The sequence below is a fragment of the Electrona antarctica genome (assembly GCF_951216825.1).
Source record: "Electrona antarctica genome assembly, chromosome: 12".
Taxonomy (NCBI): domain Eukaryota; kingdom Metazoa; phylum Chordata; class Actinopteri; order Myctophiformes; family Myctophidae; genus Electrona; species Electrona antarctica.
In genome coordinates, this window is record NC_136793.1 from 51,831,805 (window position 1) to 51,845,136 (window position 13,332).

Consider the following 13,332-nt stretch of genomic DNA (forward strand, 5'->3'; position numbering starts at 1 on the left):
CAGGTGGGTCTTCAATTAATCTGACAATTAGTCCAAAACTCCAAATCCTATCCCAAGTTAAGTTAGTGAGAAAGAATTATGACGCAAGATCAAAGTGGTCGGCAATGTGAAAGCGTCAATAAGTGGTAGTTCTTTAGTGCCAGAATATATGACGTTTTTCAAAAATATAAAACATCTCTGATTCCTGATGAAGCCAGGCAAATTGACCTAATACTGTATAGTAGCCTACCATGAAAACATATTTTGTGTATAATAAGGTGCAACTAGAAATTACAGTAAGTGTTTTTGCCCCCAATGCAGGTCTTGGGTTTCAGCCGGTCGGTTATTTATGACATCACTGCTGTTATGTCAGTACTGTGACATCACGTCACATCAGGCATCTCCGTATTTGGGCAAGATTTCAGCCCAAGAAGCTCGACTTGGGCATGTTGAAGTGAAACAGTGTCATGCCGAGTCAGTAAATGAGAGGTAAGCATGTTCGCTAACATGTAGCTTTGTGTGCACATGCCTAAGGTGGGTGGATGCATGATGAGATCTGCTTCCATACGATTCACGATACCGTGTTCACGATACGATTTGCTCACAATTTCTTTTTTTTTTACTAAACGATATATTCCATCCAGGCCAATTGTGATTATTATCATCATTGCAATTATTTTAAGAATGGAAGGAATTAATAACTAAATAATAGCCCAATAATCACAGACACAGTCACAGACAACTTGCGCAAGTGGAGCACATCTCCTAAGGCATACATGGGCAACTGGCGGCCCGGGGGCCACATGCGGCCCCCACCTTCACTTAATGCGGCCCTCGGGTTAATATCAGAATATTGATATATTATTTATTTCAGCTGTTGCAATTCACAACATGCAAACATGACCCGCTTTAATTACTTCAGTCTAAATTAGTAGCTTAATGACTAGTATTAAAATGTTATTGTCTTTTTTTGATGTCCAATGTATTTGTATTTAGTTCATAAAGATACATAACTATAACTATATGCATTTAAATAAAAAGGTTACTTTTCAGGATTCCAATTCAAAAATAGCAAAAAATTATTCTGGATTTCAATTCAAATATAGCAAAAATAGCCAATCTACAAGCTCAAAACGCGTCGTACTGCGACGCGTTTTGAGCTTGTAGATCGGCTATGTTTGCTAGGAGAGAAATATGCATATGTGGCCCTCTGGAGCGAGTATGGAAATATAGTGGCTCTCTCCGTCTTCAAAGTTGCCCACCCCTGTCCTAAGGAATCACCCGTCACTATGCACTAACCACACCTAAAACCAAAGTTTAAAGAACACGTGCACAAGCCGCTGCCACACGGTCGAAAGAGCTGCGCACGTTCTCGGCTGCGCGTAGCTTAAAGCTTGAGTTTTTAGACAGCTGGTGGATGGAAATTAAGCTCCACCTCCGCGGAATTCTTGCGGGACGGCCAGATTCCCGGAAACGCTCTCCTCCGCTCAAGTCTTCCGCGGAGGTGGAGCTTCTTTTCCATCCACCAGCTGTCTAAAAACTCAGAATTTAAGCTGCGCGCAGTTTAAGAAGTGCGCAGCTTAAGACCGTTTTGCGCTATGGTGTGGAGACGGTGACAGAGCCACTGCTCTGCCTGGCAGCCTGGATGTTGAATCACACAGTGCGCAGCATGTTTCTCAGGCCCAAATACACCAGGCAGTGATTACCAGAATCATATTGATGCTCTGTATTTACAGTGCCATGTTTGATATCAGCGTTGTTTGTTTTAATCCGAGTTCCAGACAGTAGTTAAATAGTTGGCCTACGGGGATACGCCCATAATGCACACTCACTTTTGCCGTCTGCCGCACCCTGCGCGGCTTGTATTGCCCAACCAGTCTGGAATGCGCGGCACTTGACTCTTCAATTCCTGAATCACTAGTCTTCACTGTAGGCTACGAAAGGTAAGAGATCAAACAATTCTTACCTGACATATCTCAGATAAAACACGAGTCTTATTTACGTTTGAATTAGGCAAGGCGAAACACAAATTCTTGAATATATACTATATAGGGTGCTGGCGTGCTGCACACTACAGTGTGACTTTTTAGAACTAACCAAGGAAACAAGGCAACCAGGTAAGAGCTTTGTGAAGAATATACAAAGCAGGTGTGACCATGTAGCAGCTTGTTAATTCACTTTTTCCGTGTCCATTGGAAACGACAGATTTACGGATTTTGCCTGAGCCATAGTTACATTTACATATTGCATAGTAATGAACACTTTTCAATCAATTTTTGATGAAGTTTTGATGAATTGAACATGGTGGACCCTGTTGTAAACAAGTGTAATGCTTAATTGGGTCGTCCACTCACAGTTAACAGCCTTTGTATTGAGTTTGTGCTTGAAATGTACTGTAATTCTGCAAACTGTTAATACAATTTTCAATCAATCAATCCTGTCAAAAAAAAATCCGAACTGAAACAGATGACAAAGAAAAGGGGTGATGGTGGTGGTTCCGGGGCCCGGAAAATGCAGACGCGGAGGCGGTGGTGGCATCTGAGACAGCAATGCAGGATGTTGGGTGTTTTTGAAATCAACCCGGAACACGAGTTTTACCATCTCACCTCAGTGATGAAAAATGGCCTACACGCAGCTCTCCAGCCTAGTATTGACGTCCCAGCACCGGTAAGATAAAAAATAAACCTTTATTTAATATTGATCACAGTGGGGGAAGTTATTGTCTCAGCAGCAACACCAGAGAGTGAAACAGGAGCAAGAGCCAAAATAAAATAAAACAAAAGTTATAGGCTTAGGTTCTATACAGTCTATCAATAAATACTAAGTCTAATTGTACCAATGAATATCTAAGAAGTCTATCACCATTGAAATGTACAGTGTGCCTCAACAGTGAGTATCTAATATCTGGGTAATATACTGTGCATTGTGCAATCTATCAATAGTGAATGTGTGAATGAATATATGTACAGTATATCAACAGTGAATGTATGAATTGATATATGTACCTATGGTTCTGTAGTGTATATCTAAGTGCAAGTGCACCAGAGTCAATGCCGGAGTCAGTAATCCAAAATAACATTTTCAATTCGTAACTTTAGATGGGGGTTAAGCTTGGTTGTGGAGCCTGATGGCTATAAAAGCGCCCCTCAAAAATTAAAAAATTAAATACTTTTTGAATTTGTATCCAGCATGAACTTGCAGCAGAACATTTCAAAGCAGAGGAGACTCAAATTCATGAGGTGAGTGGTCATCATCTCTCAACAACAATTTGAATCTGTAAAATTGTCTTGGCAAATTAGCTATTATAGGAACTTTTATTGGGTTTTTTTTTAGAATGTTTGTTTTGTTTTTTTAACAATGAGGCCTTTTAGACATGCCTCAAATATTATTTACAGATAATGCTATTATAATAAATCCTATTCCAAGAGGCATAAAACAAAAATAAATAATAATCTTAAGAAATAATAATTTGACCGGATTTTCTGCGTGCAGGATTTTGAGATGCAGACATTTGCAGGGCCAGTGTTTGCCCATCTGAGATCATCCCTTGGGTTGACAGAGGAGGAATACCAGCACTCCCTGTCAAACGATCATTATCTTCAGTTTGTCAGCAACTCAAAGAGCAAGGCAGACTTCTTCATCACGTGAGTATAATTTTGCCGCCTACAGTACTGTACATACATGCATACAAATGCATGTATAAATGGTAAAAAAAAAAAAAAAAGGTAAATGGTGCATTTATATAGCGCTTTTATCCAAAGCGCTTTACATAGAAAAGCAATTATCTGCATTATAGTTACTACTGCTGCTGCTGCTTTTTCTTTGCCAAACAAGTTTTATCCTGAGGGCACTTTTGCTGTCATTTTATTGTATTTGTTCCAGTGTAAGTAATTTGTAGCTTGCAAACTATGCTTTCAAAGAAACGTCCACACTGCTGACAGTCTACCGAACACAGTATTCATATTATGCTCTCAATTCTGTATCCCTGGTTCTAGGAATAATAAGAGGTTCTTCTTAAAGACACAGAGCAAGCGGGAGGTGCAGTTCCTTCTGTCTAACCTGCAGGCATATATGGACCACTTGGAGAAATACCCCCATTCTCTAATAGTGAAGTTCCTAGGTAAGAGTCAAACGAATCCTACCAAATGTTGGGGATGTTCAAAATGGGTTTATATGGAGATGACCCAAAACATATATATATTTTTTACATTCCAGGTGTCCATATGATTGTTATTCCAAACGAAATAAAGGTACAACATTTGGATCTGTACACACCAACAAATACATGCATATGAATGAGCATTGCTTAAGTTTCTATGTCACCCTCTCTGTTTCAATCTGTTATAGAAGTACTTTATTGTGATGCAGAGTGTGTTTTACCCTGATGAGAGGATCAATATTAGGTATGTCTATTTTCATTGTTTGTGATGATTTTGACCTCTATTTTATAGATTGGACTATTCTAGCATATAAACTAAGTTATCTTAATGGTGAACATGCTGTTGATTATTCAGATATGACATTAAGGGCTGTGAGGTGGGCAGATGGACTGATCCTGCCAAGGGAAACCATATTATAAAGGTGCTGAAGGATAATAACTTTGAAGGAGAGCACATCACATTGGGTAAGAGCCTTGTTACCACGCACACGCACACACACACACCCCTTATACGGTAAAAACTAAATGATGTGCTTTGCATATGACCAGTGATCACATCACTCACTGAAAATAAAATGAAACGTGAATATGCCTACATTTGATATACACGTTATATTTGTCTTACTCTGTGTATGTATACCTATTGAGAGTGTGCTGATAATTATGTGTGCACTCTCAGAGTTAAAAATCTATAAATGAACAGTGGATTTTACTGTTCCGGGAGGTTTATTTTAAATGTCTGTGTTGCCAGGTCACCAGAAATCCTGGCTTGTAAACCAGGTGAAAATTGACACCACTTTTCTCCGTGGGCTCAACGTGCTGGATTACAGTCTCCTGTTGGCCAATCAGCCAATGCACCGAGACGAGCTGGAAGGGAGACACTCCCTCGCAAACATCATTATTCGCACTACAAAGTAGGTTCTTGTGTAAACATTATAGTTAAACATATATTATAACCTAAAACATGGTGTAGATGTTCTCCCATGTATTTCTGAGCGGTGCTTAACCGCTCCAATGACTGGCCACGTGTCTGTCTGTCTGTCTGTCTGTCTGTCGTACGAACAGCTACCGCTGGGTGACCTATACTGAGCACTATAACCATAGAAAATTTGAAAAAAAGAGATGTCTAATTGGCTGCTGCAGTTTGTTGGAGCGAAGTGTGTGTGCAAAAGCGGGCAGAAGTGCGCAGGAAGTGCGTTGCGTCACTGCCCAAGTGACATCTCTCATGCGAATGCTCCATGTCTCTCGCTGCCACTCAAGTCACGGTGACTACTGGCCAATCACAGGGCGTCTTTTCCGGGACTTCTGTTGTGCACGCTCAATCTTTACGATCATGCTTCCGCTGCTTCCAGTATGCTTCACAAGGAATCTCGGGAAAACACGCTTCAGAGCCGGAAGAGGCGTCTACCTTTATATAGATTTTGTTTTCAAAATGTGTCTCTAGTGCAGTGCATGGTAAAAATAAATAGTATTTTTTTAATTCTAACTCTGATGGGACATCTTTTTTTTTTTAAGATTTTCTTTTTTTTTTGCCTTTATTGATAGATACAAGTGAAGAATGACAGGAAAAAGGGAGAGAGAGAAGGGGGGAGACATGCAGCAATGGTCATCAGGAACGGGACTCGAATACGCAACGCGCTGTCAGGCCAAAGCCTATAATGTGGCATGTGCCTGGACCACTATAGGCCAGCAGGCCATCTAAATAAATTGCAGTTGAAGCCAATACCACTCTGCTGAGACGCAGAGCAGCATTGGGGGTAAAATATGTCACCTTCTATTTATTGTGCTTATATTGTTGTCTCACCTATATCCCCTGGTTCTTTTCTGTAGGTCCCTGGATCTGGATGACAGTCCCACTGAGGCACATGCTCCCTGCACCATTCCTTTACTGGATGACCACTCAGGGCAGCAGCCACCAGATACTACAGACTGTGGGTCAGACCAACGCCAGCACGCACGAGGAGAGACTACTGGTGATGCAACCCCCCTCCAAGAGATCAACTGCCAGGCAACTGGGACCAGCACTGAAATGGAATTGCAAGAATTCCATAACAAGCACCGTCGCCTGCTGCCAAATTTTGAAAACGCAATTCACGTCTTGGACGGGCCTCAGCACCGTTACTTTGTTGGCATCATAGACATTTTCACTGTTTATGGTCTGAAAAAAAGGCTTGAGAATCTGTGGAAAAGGGTTCGCTTTCCTGGCAGAGCTTTCTCCACTGTCAGCCCCCCTGCCTATTCACAGAGGTTCTGCCAGTGGGTACAGAACCACACCCAGTAATACGAAGAGAAAAGATCAATAGGAAGGGAGAGGAGAATGCAAAAACAGCATAGATGGATGTAAATATTTCACCAAGTATTGTGTTAAGCCTAGCCTATTTATGTTAATATGTATTTAGATGGTGATACTTGTGTTTATTTATGCATGCTTATTTAGCTCAACCAGAAGGGTCATACTGTCTAAAGTACATCATTATTATTTTATATAACTTTGCTTGACTATTATGCAATTACTTTAACTTGATTAAAGATACTGTTTACTATAGAGCTACATTCAAAAGGCTGTGTTATGTTTGCAGACAAGCTGAGTGAGAACTCCCCCAAATACCATGAGTCATTCTTGCAGCCTATAACTGTTACTGTATACACAAATGAATCTAATGCAATACTGCAAATAAACCTCTGTTCCTTCATGAATATTCATTTGCAATTTCTCATGAACATACACATTATAAAAAAGTAAGTAAAACTAGTTACTTTTATAATTTAGTAACTAGTAAAGTAAGTTAAGTAACTAGTTATTTTTTGAGAGCAGTAACTTTACTTTTTTTAAGTAGCTTGCCCAACTTGGAGCATACATACACAAACTCAACTAAGCTGCAAGACCCATGCGCCATGCGAGCTCATGCTCGTTAGGCATATACCTTGTTCGTTGTATAACGATAAAACATGATATAAAATACAATACCAACTGGTAGTATATTATTTAGTTAATATCATCAGACTTAGATTGGCTCAGATCTATTGACTTCTACTAAGCTACCTGGTCCTGTGCATATTTTGTAGACTAAATGACAGTGGCCGTCACCATGTCTGTCCAAATTAATATTAAGAAAATCACACTTGTGTGAAGTGAGGGGCGCTCTTATCATCATATATCATACATATTACATACATTGATTGATTGATTGATTGAAAATGTTATTAACAGTTTGCAGAATTACAGTACATTTCAAGCACAAACTCAATACAAAGGCTGTTAACTGTGAGTGGACGACCCAATTAAGCATTACACTTGTTTACAACAGGGTCCACCATGTTCAATTCATCAAAACATTTAGAGACGTACAAATAGACACTTCTATATAGACAAAGAACAGAACAGGAATTCATCATAATGGAGGTAAAAAGGGAAAAGAAACATATACAGTGAGGGGAAAAGGGGGGGGGGGAGGATTCAGATTTTACGGGGGCCAGTTTCGAATTGCAGCCATCCGTAGGTGCCCTTTGAGAGCGGTTTTGAAGGAGTCAAGGGATTCGCATGTCTTAATGACTGTTGGTAGGGCGTTCCACATTTTGGTGGCATAGTAGCGAAAATAATTTAGTCCCTTGTTTGTGCCGAATCTGGGTTGTAAATGGTTCGTTGCACTCCCTCTGGTGTTGTGGGTGTGGACTTCGTTAACATTAAGGAAGTATCTAGACAGGTACATGGGTATCTTGGTGGAGTATCGAATCTTGTGGACCAGACCCATTGCAAGATGCTGTACTCTGTCGACAACCCTAAGCCATGCCAGTCTGTCAAAGTGGGCAGGGGTGAGGTGGGTTCGGGGGGTGAGGCCAAGTAGGAGCCTGACCAGTTTGTTTTGGGAAGTCTGGAGCCTAGTTTTAAGGGCCTTTGAGGTGCTGTGGTACCAGGAGGTGCATGCATAGTCAAAGAAGCCTTGTACGAGGGCTCCTGTTAAGGTCTTCAAGGTGTTTTTGTCGACCAGTGAGGAGATCCTGTAAAGGAATCTTGTTCTTTGGTTGACTTTTTTGATTACGTTGGTGGCCATTTTATCACCGGAAAGATTAGCCTCCAGGATGGAACCTAGGTAGGTAATTTCATCTTTACATCATCACATTCCGCCAATCACAATTTCCATCCTCACGTTCCTGTCATTACTGCCAATCACAATTGGTGTCCTCACTTTTTATCCTCAATACGTATATTGCTCAGCCAATCACATCATTGCTATGGGGTCCTCAGCCAATCAAATCATTGCTATGTGGTACACACAAACACACAAAGCTGGGCATAGGAGGGGCTAGCACCCCTCAAAAATGACCTTAAAATATAGAGCAGGCCGAGTCATTCAGGGGAAACCTTGTTTCTTAGCTCCAGGTCTACCGGTCCAGGCACCTTGGCCGGTAGTCCGAGTCTGGCAGTGTGCCGTGGGTTCGACTCCCGATCCCGACGGCCTTTACTGCATGTCACTCCCCCATTTCCTGTCAGCCTACTGTCTGTCCCTCTATAAAAAATATAAAATAAAGGCGAAAGCCACAAAAAAAACATAAAAAAAGAAAAAAACACCATGTGTCACGTATATAGGCCTGTGATAGGCCTATAACTGCCTTTGAAATAACATTGATGGAGCACGGTGGCAGCCTTCAGGAACGCCAGGAATGACAATCACCTTGGTTCTAATTACATTGCTACTGTGACTGTCACCACCATGTTGAAACAAAGCGCCCTGTTCTCATTAACCCACCCACCCACTTGTCACTGGCTTGCACCTCAGTAAACCCGCAGCATGTTTCCAACGGTCATCGCCATCATAGCCTTATCAGCTTATTCCGAGTGCGTTTCCTCGTCTCACTCCCAAAAGAAAACGGGTTGCTTCAAAGTCAACAACTGCAAATGCATCATGAAGGACGGCTCGGGGGTGATCAACCTGAAGGCCATGGGCGACCCCGAAGGCTTCCTGGGGCGTTGGAAGCCTGTGGCAACAGACTTCACACCACCCAACGAGGAGATCCTCTTCTCCTTCAGCCCTTGCCTGGCCTTCTCGGAGCCGGACGACCTCGTGGAGCCGGACTGTAGTGATGTTGCTGCTTGCCTCATTGTCAGGTGCGGCATGTGCATTTCTTTTTAGCTACATTGCATAATTACATGAGGCATAATATAAGCTTTGATTGATTGACTGATTGATTGAATACTTTGCCTACTGGGCACTTTTATGAAGGGGGCCCTGGGGAACTGGGCCCTTGAAGTGGGTGCCGCAGAGGGTGCAGGATGTGGCCACAGTGCCCAGTTCTCCCCCAAACCCCAGGACCAGTTATCTCAATAAAGGACAGAGCCTTTATTCTCAGTTCTCTGGCTACTACCCTTTTATATTTCTCCACCCTGCCTTGTGGCAATATAAAGGGAACCTAAAATTCATCCTAAACCATATGACACTGTCTCCATCTGCTGGCCATTCTACATACTGCATCTTACTAATTTATTTCTTTGGAACAGGTATAGGGTCAAAGTCAACAGATACATTAGCCGCTACATGAACTATGGAAGTCATGAGGGGAATGAGTTTCACTACAACGACAGTACAAAGACGTTGTCTGTCTCGTATTTTGGTAAGCTACGAATACAACTGCTCCCTTTCACTTCACAGTGGTAGGTCATTAGTGATTCCAACTGTTGCCGTGTGCATATTACGTTCTCTCCCTGTCATTTAGTCCCTTCTGCCAATCTGCAGCAGCCACTTGACTCAGTGGACACAAAGCAATGGCAAGTGGGTGTCACAGTAGGCCTATGACGGAAGAGGGAGAAATGTACCTCACTACTAATTAGTCTAGTAGCCAGCCCATAGAGCCCCATTGTGAACCCGGACATGTTGAGTACACCAAGGTTTTATGTTAGAAATGTTGAGTATGGGTCCCCAGCATGTAGAAACTGCCGGATGCTAACTTGCATATGTTGAGCAATTTTCATAATTGGCATAATATACCATTTTCATAATTGGCATAATATACCATACCATTAACAACCTATAGAAGTCAAATTTGCATCATGCTTTATGTAGCATGTGATGTGTCAAACTAGGGGGTTTTCATGATGCTGAATCCATTTCAAACATTAATTTTGCAAAAAAATACTCATTGGGCTAAAAACGGCCAATGCCGTCATAACAAATGTGATGATGTCAGCACATTTGGGCAAGTGGGCATGGCTGTTTTAAGCCCAATGAGTGTTTTTTTTGCAAAACTAATGCTTGGAATGGATTCAGCATCATGAAAACCCCCTAGTTTGACACATCACATGCTAGATAAAGCATGATGAAAATTTTAATATTTTGCCTTCTATAGGTTGTTAATATGTTAATACGCAATGCCTCCCTACTTGGCACTCGGTTGGATTGGGGGGGGGGGGGGGGGGGGGGGCGGGGGGTCAAATCAACTAATCAAATGGTCAAATGCGGAGAAAAAATGTCACTGCGGTAACGTGAGACAAATCGTACGACTTTGGCTTTGACCAACTTGTTAAGACTAATCTCTCTCAGCCCTAGCTCACGCTCACGTGGGCATGGCTGTTTTAAGCCCAATGAGTGTTTTTTTTTTGCAAAACTAATGCTTGGAATGGATTCAGCATCATGAAAACCCCCTAGTTTGACACATCACATGCTAGATAAAGCATGATAAAAATTTGAATATTTTGCCTTCTATAGGTTGTTAATAATATGGTCACATATTTTGCCAGTTATGAAAATTGCTCAACATATGCAAGTTAGCATCCGGCAGTTTCTACATGCTGGGGACCCATACTCAACATTTCTAACATAAAACCTTGGTGTACTCAACATGTCCGGGTTCACTTTTTGGCTACTAGACTAAATACTGGCATCATGAATTGCTAATTCTCTACTATAGCACAACAGTCTAACCAGACAGTGGCCTTGTGGTTAGAGTGTCCGCCCTGAAACTGGGAGGTCGGGGGTTCGATCCCCGGCCGGGTCATACAAAAGACTGTAAAAATGGGACGCAATGCCTCCCTACTTGGCACTCGGTTGGATTGAGGGGGGGTCAAATCAAATGGTCAAATGCGGAGAACAAATTTCACTGCGGTAACGTGTGACAAATCGTACGACTTTGGCTTTGACCAACTTGTTAAGACTAATCTCTCTCAGCCCTAGCTCACGCTCACGGTGACCGGCCACGGACCGTGGTGCACTATCACTGCAGTCCAAATACATCCGTGTCCTTCATTCAAGCCCTGAGCCTGAAGACAGACGAGCCCCTAGAGGTCTGGGTGGAGAGCCCCTGTGCTTGTGCAAACGCCTGTGCCATGGGGGACCTCGGTCCCGGCACCATCTTCCTCATCCTGCTTTCCCTCAGTGCTGCTGCCTACTTCATCCTTGGTAAAAATAATAATAATAACAAAAAAAAACCCACCATTTTCATCTTTTGATCTGCGCACTTGAAAATCATTTAATAATTTTGCATGAGTAAAATTGTGGATGGTTTGATATTTTTCTACTGCGTTAGTGAGGTGAGGTGAGGGTGGCATGTGGCTCAGCCAATCAAGAGCACATACCTCATGGGGTTATAGCCCCTCATTGCAACATCCTGCGGTTAACTTTCGGCCGATGGCCGACGGATGCCTTTACTTCCTCAACACTATAAAATAAAAAGGAAGAATGACTAGAGAAAGATGACATCTACAACTTCCACTTTCTGCTTGGCAGGCACCTGCGCTCTGAGGCCCTTCCGGACCAGCAGCGGGGTGCAGATCGCTCCAGAGGAGAGCGTGTGGTGCATGCTCTGTTATCTCTTTACCGAGAGAAAGGCAGGCAGGAGGAGGAAGAGGCACTGCTCCAGAGATGACACACTTTGAGATGTGGTAGTGAAAGCATAGCATCATAAATGAGGTCTCAGAGAAACTGGGGCAGGTATGTTTGCCTTGCTCATCAATAAATTATTTGAATTTTTCACCAAAGACGGAGTGCCTTGGATTCCCTTTTTTCTTTTCAAGTCTGCAACTTACACCTTTGACAAGCAGTACAACAAGGAAAGATACCCTTTGTCTATGGGGCAGGGAAAGATACCCTTTGTCTATGGGGCAGGTATGTGTCAAGAGTCAGGACGTTGTTGTTTATAACCCTTTGTCTATGGGGAAGGTATGTGTCAAGAGTCAGGACGTTGTTGTTTATAACCCTTTGTCTATGGGGAAGGTATGTGTCAAGAGTCAGGACGTTGTTGTTTATAACCCTTTGTCTATGGGGCAGGTATGTGTCAAGAGTCAGGACGTTGTTGTTTATAACCCTTTGTCTATGGGGCAGGTATGTGTCAAGAGTCAGGACGTTGTTGTTTATAACCCTTTGTCTATGGGGAAGGTATGTGTCAAGAGTCAGGACGTTGTTGTTTATAACCCTTTGTCTATGGGGAAGGTATGTGTCAAGAGTCAGGACGTTGTTGTTTATAACCCTTTGTCTATGGGGAAGGTATGTGTCAAGAGTCAGGACGTTGTTGTTTATAACCCTTTGTCTATGGGGCAGGTATGTGTCAAGAGTCAGGACGTTGTTGTTTATAACCCTTTGTCTATGGGGCAGGTATGTGTCAAGAGTCAGGACGTTGTTGTTTATAACCCTTTGTCTATGGGGCAGGTATGTGTCAAGAGTCAGGACGTTGTTTATAACCCTTTGTCTATGGGGCAGGTATGTGTCAAGAGTCAGGACGTTGTTGTTTATAAGGATACGAGTATGGACTATGACACCAGTAATCAGCCGAGTCAACACAATCTTTATTTTCACTCTGAAAACACTCAACCACGTGATAAGATTTTTTTTAAAACGCATCTATGTTGTATTGTTTGGCTTCATGAAAGGACAATGGAAGACACCTGAATGCGGTTATTAAGGAAAACTAAGATTAAAACGAATGGCTGTGTCTGATTCAAAACTATAGTAACTCTGGTTGAATATTGCACTGTTGCCTGTGTTCTCCAGTCAATTTGCATATTATATTACATGGGCATATCTCACTGAACTCACTGTACGTTTTCTTTTATTCATTATTTTATTTCAATAGCGACTGTGAGAGAGACAGAAAAGGCTTCAGACAGTCCGGCCAGCTGGGAGTCGAAACGGTTGAATGAAGAAAGCATTACTTTCGCCCTAATAAAAAAAAGAATACAAATAAAATAAAAACATGATCCACCAAAA

The 13,332-nt window shown here is 42.2% G+C and overlaps 1 protein-coding gene across 2 annotated transcripts; it reads left to right on the forward strand.

The window, feature by feature from the left end:
• Positions 1-2,449: 2,449 nt before the first annotated feature.
• On the forward strand, positions 2,450-6,782 carry LOC306933405 (phosphatidylinositol 4-phosphate 5-kinase-like protein 1). 2 transcript variants are annotated; one of them, XM_079515620.1, is made up of 9 exons: positions 2,450-2,646; positions 3,168-3,218; positions 3,472-3,623; positions 3,975-4,099; positions 4,195-4,229; positions 4,327-4,382; positions 4,494-4,603; positions 4,890-5,052; positions 5,969-6,782. In XM_079515620.1, exons 1-9 carry the CDS (start codon positions 2,491-2,493, stop codon positions 6,417-6,419), a joined length of 1,299 nt encoding a protein of 432 aa, XP_079371746.1. In that variant the 5' UTR covers positions 2,450-2,490; the 3' UTR covers positions 6,420-6,782. The 2 variants fall into 2 exon arrangements, with proteins under 2 accessions (XP_079371746.1, XP_079371747.1); XM_079515621.1 differs by having other exon boundaries at positions 4,969-5,052; positions 5,969-6,420.
• Positions 6,783-13,332: the final 6,550 nt, after the last annotated feature.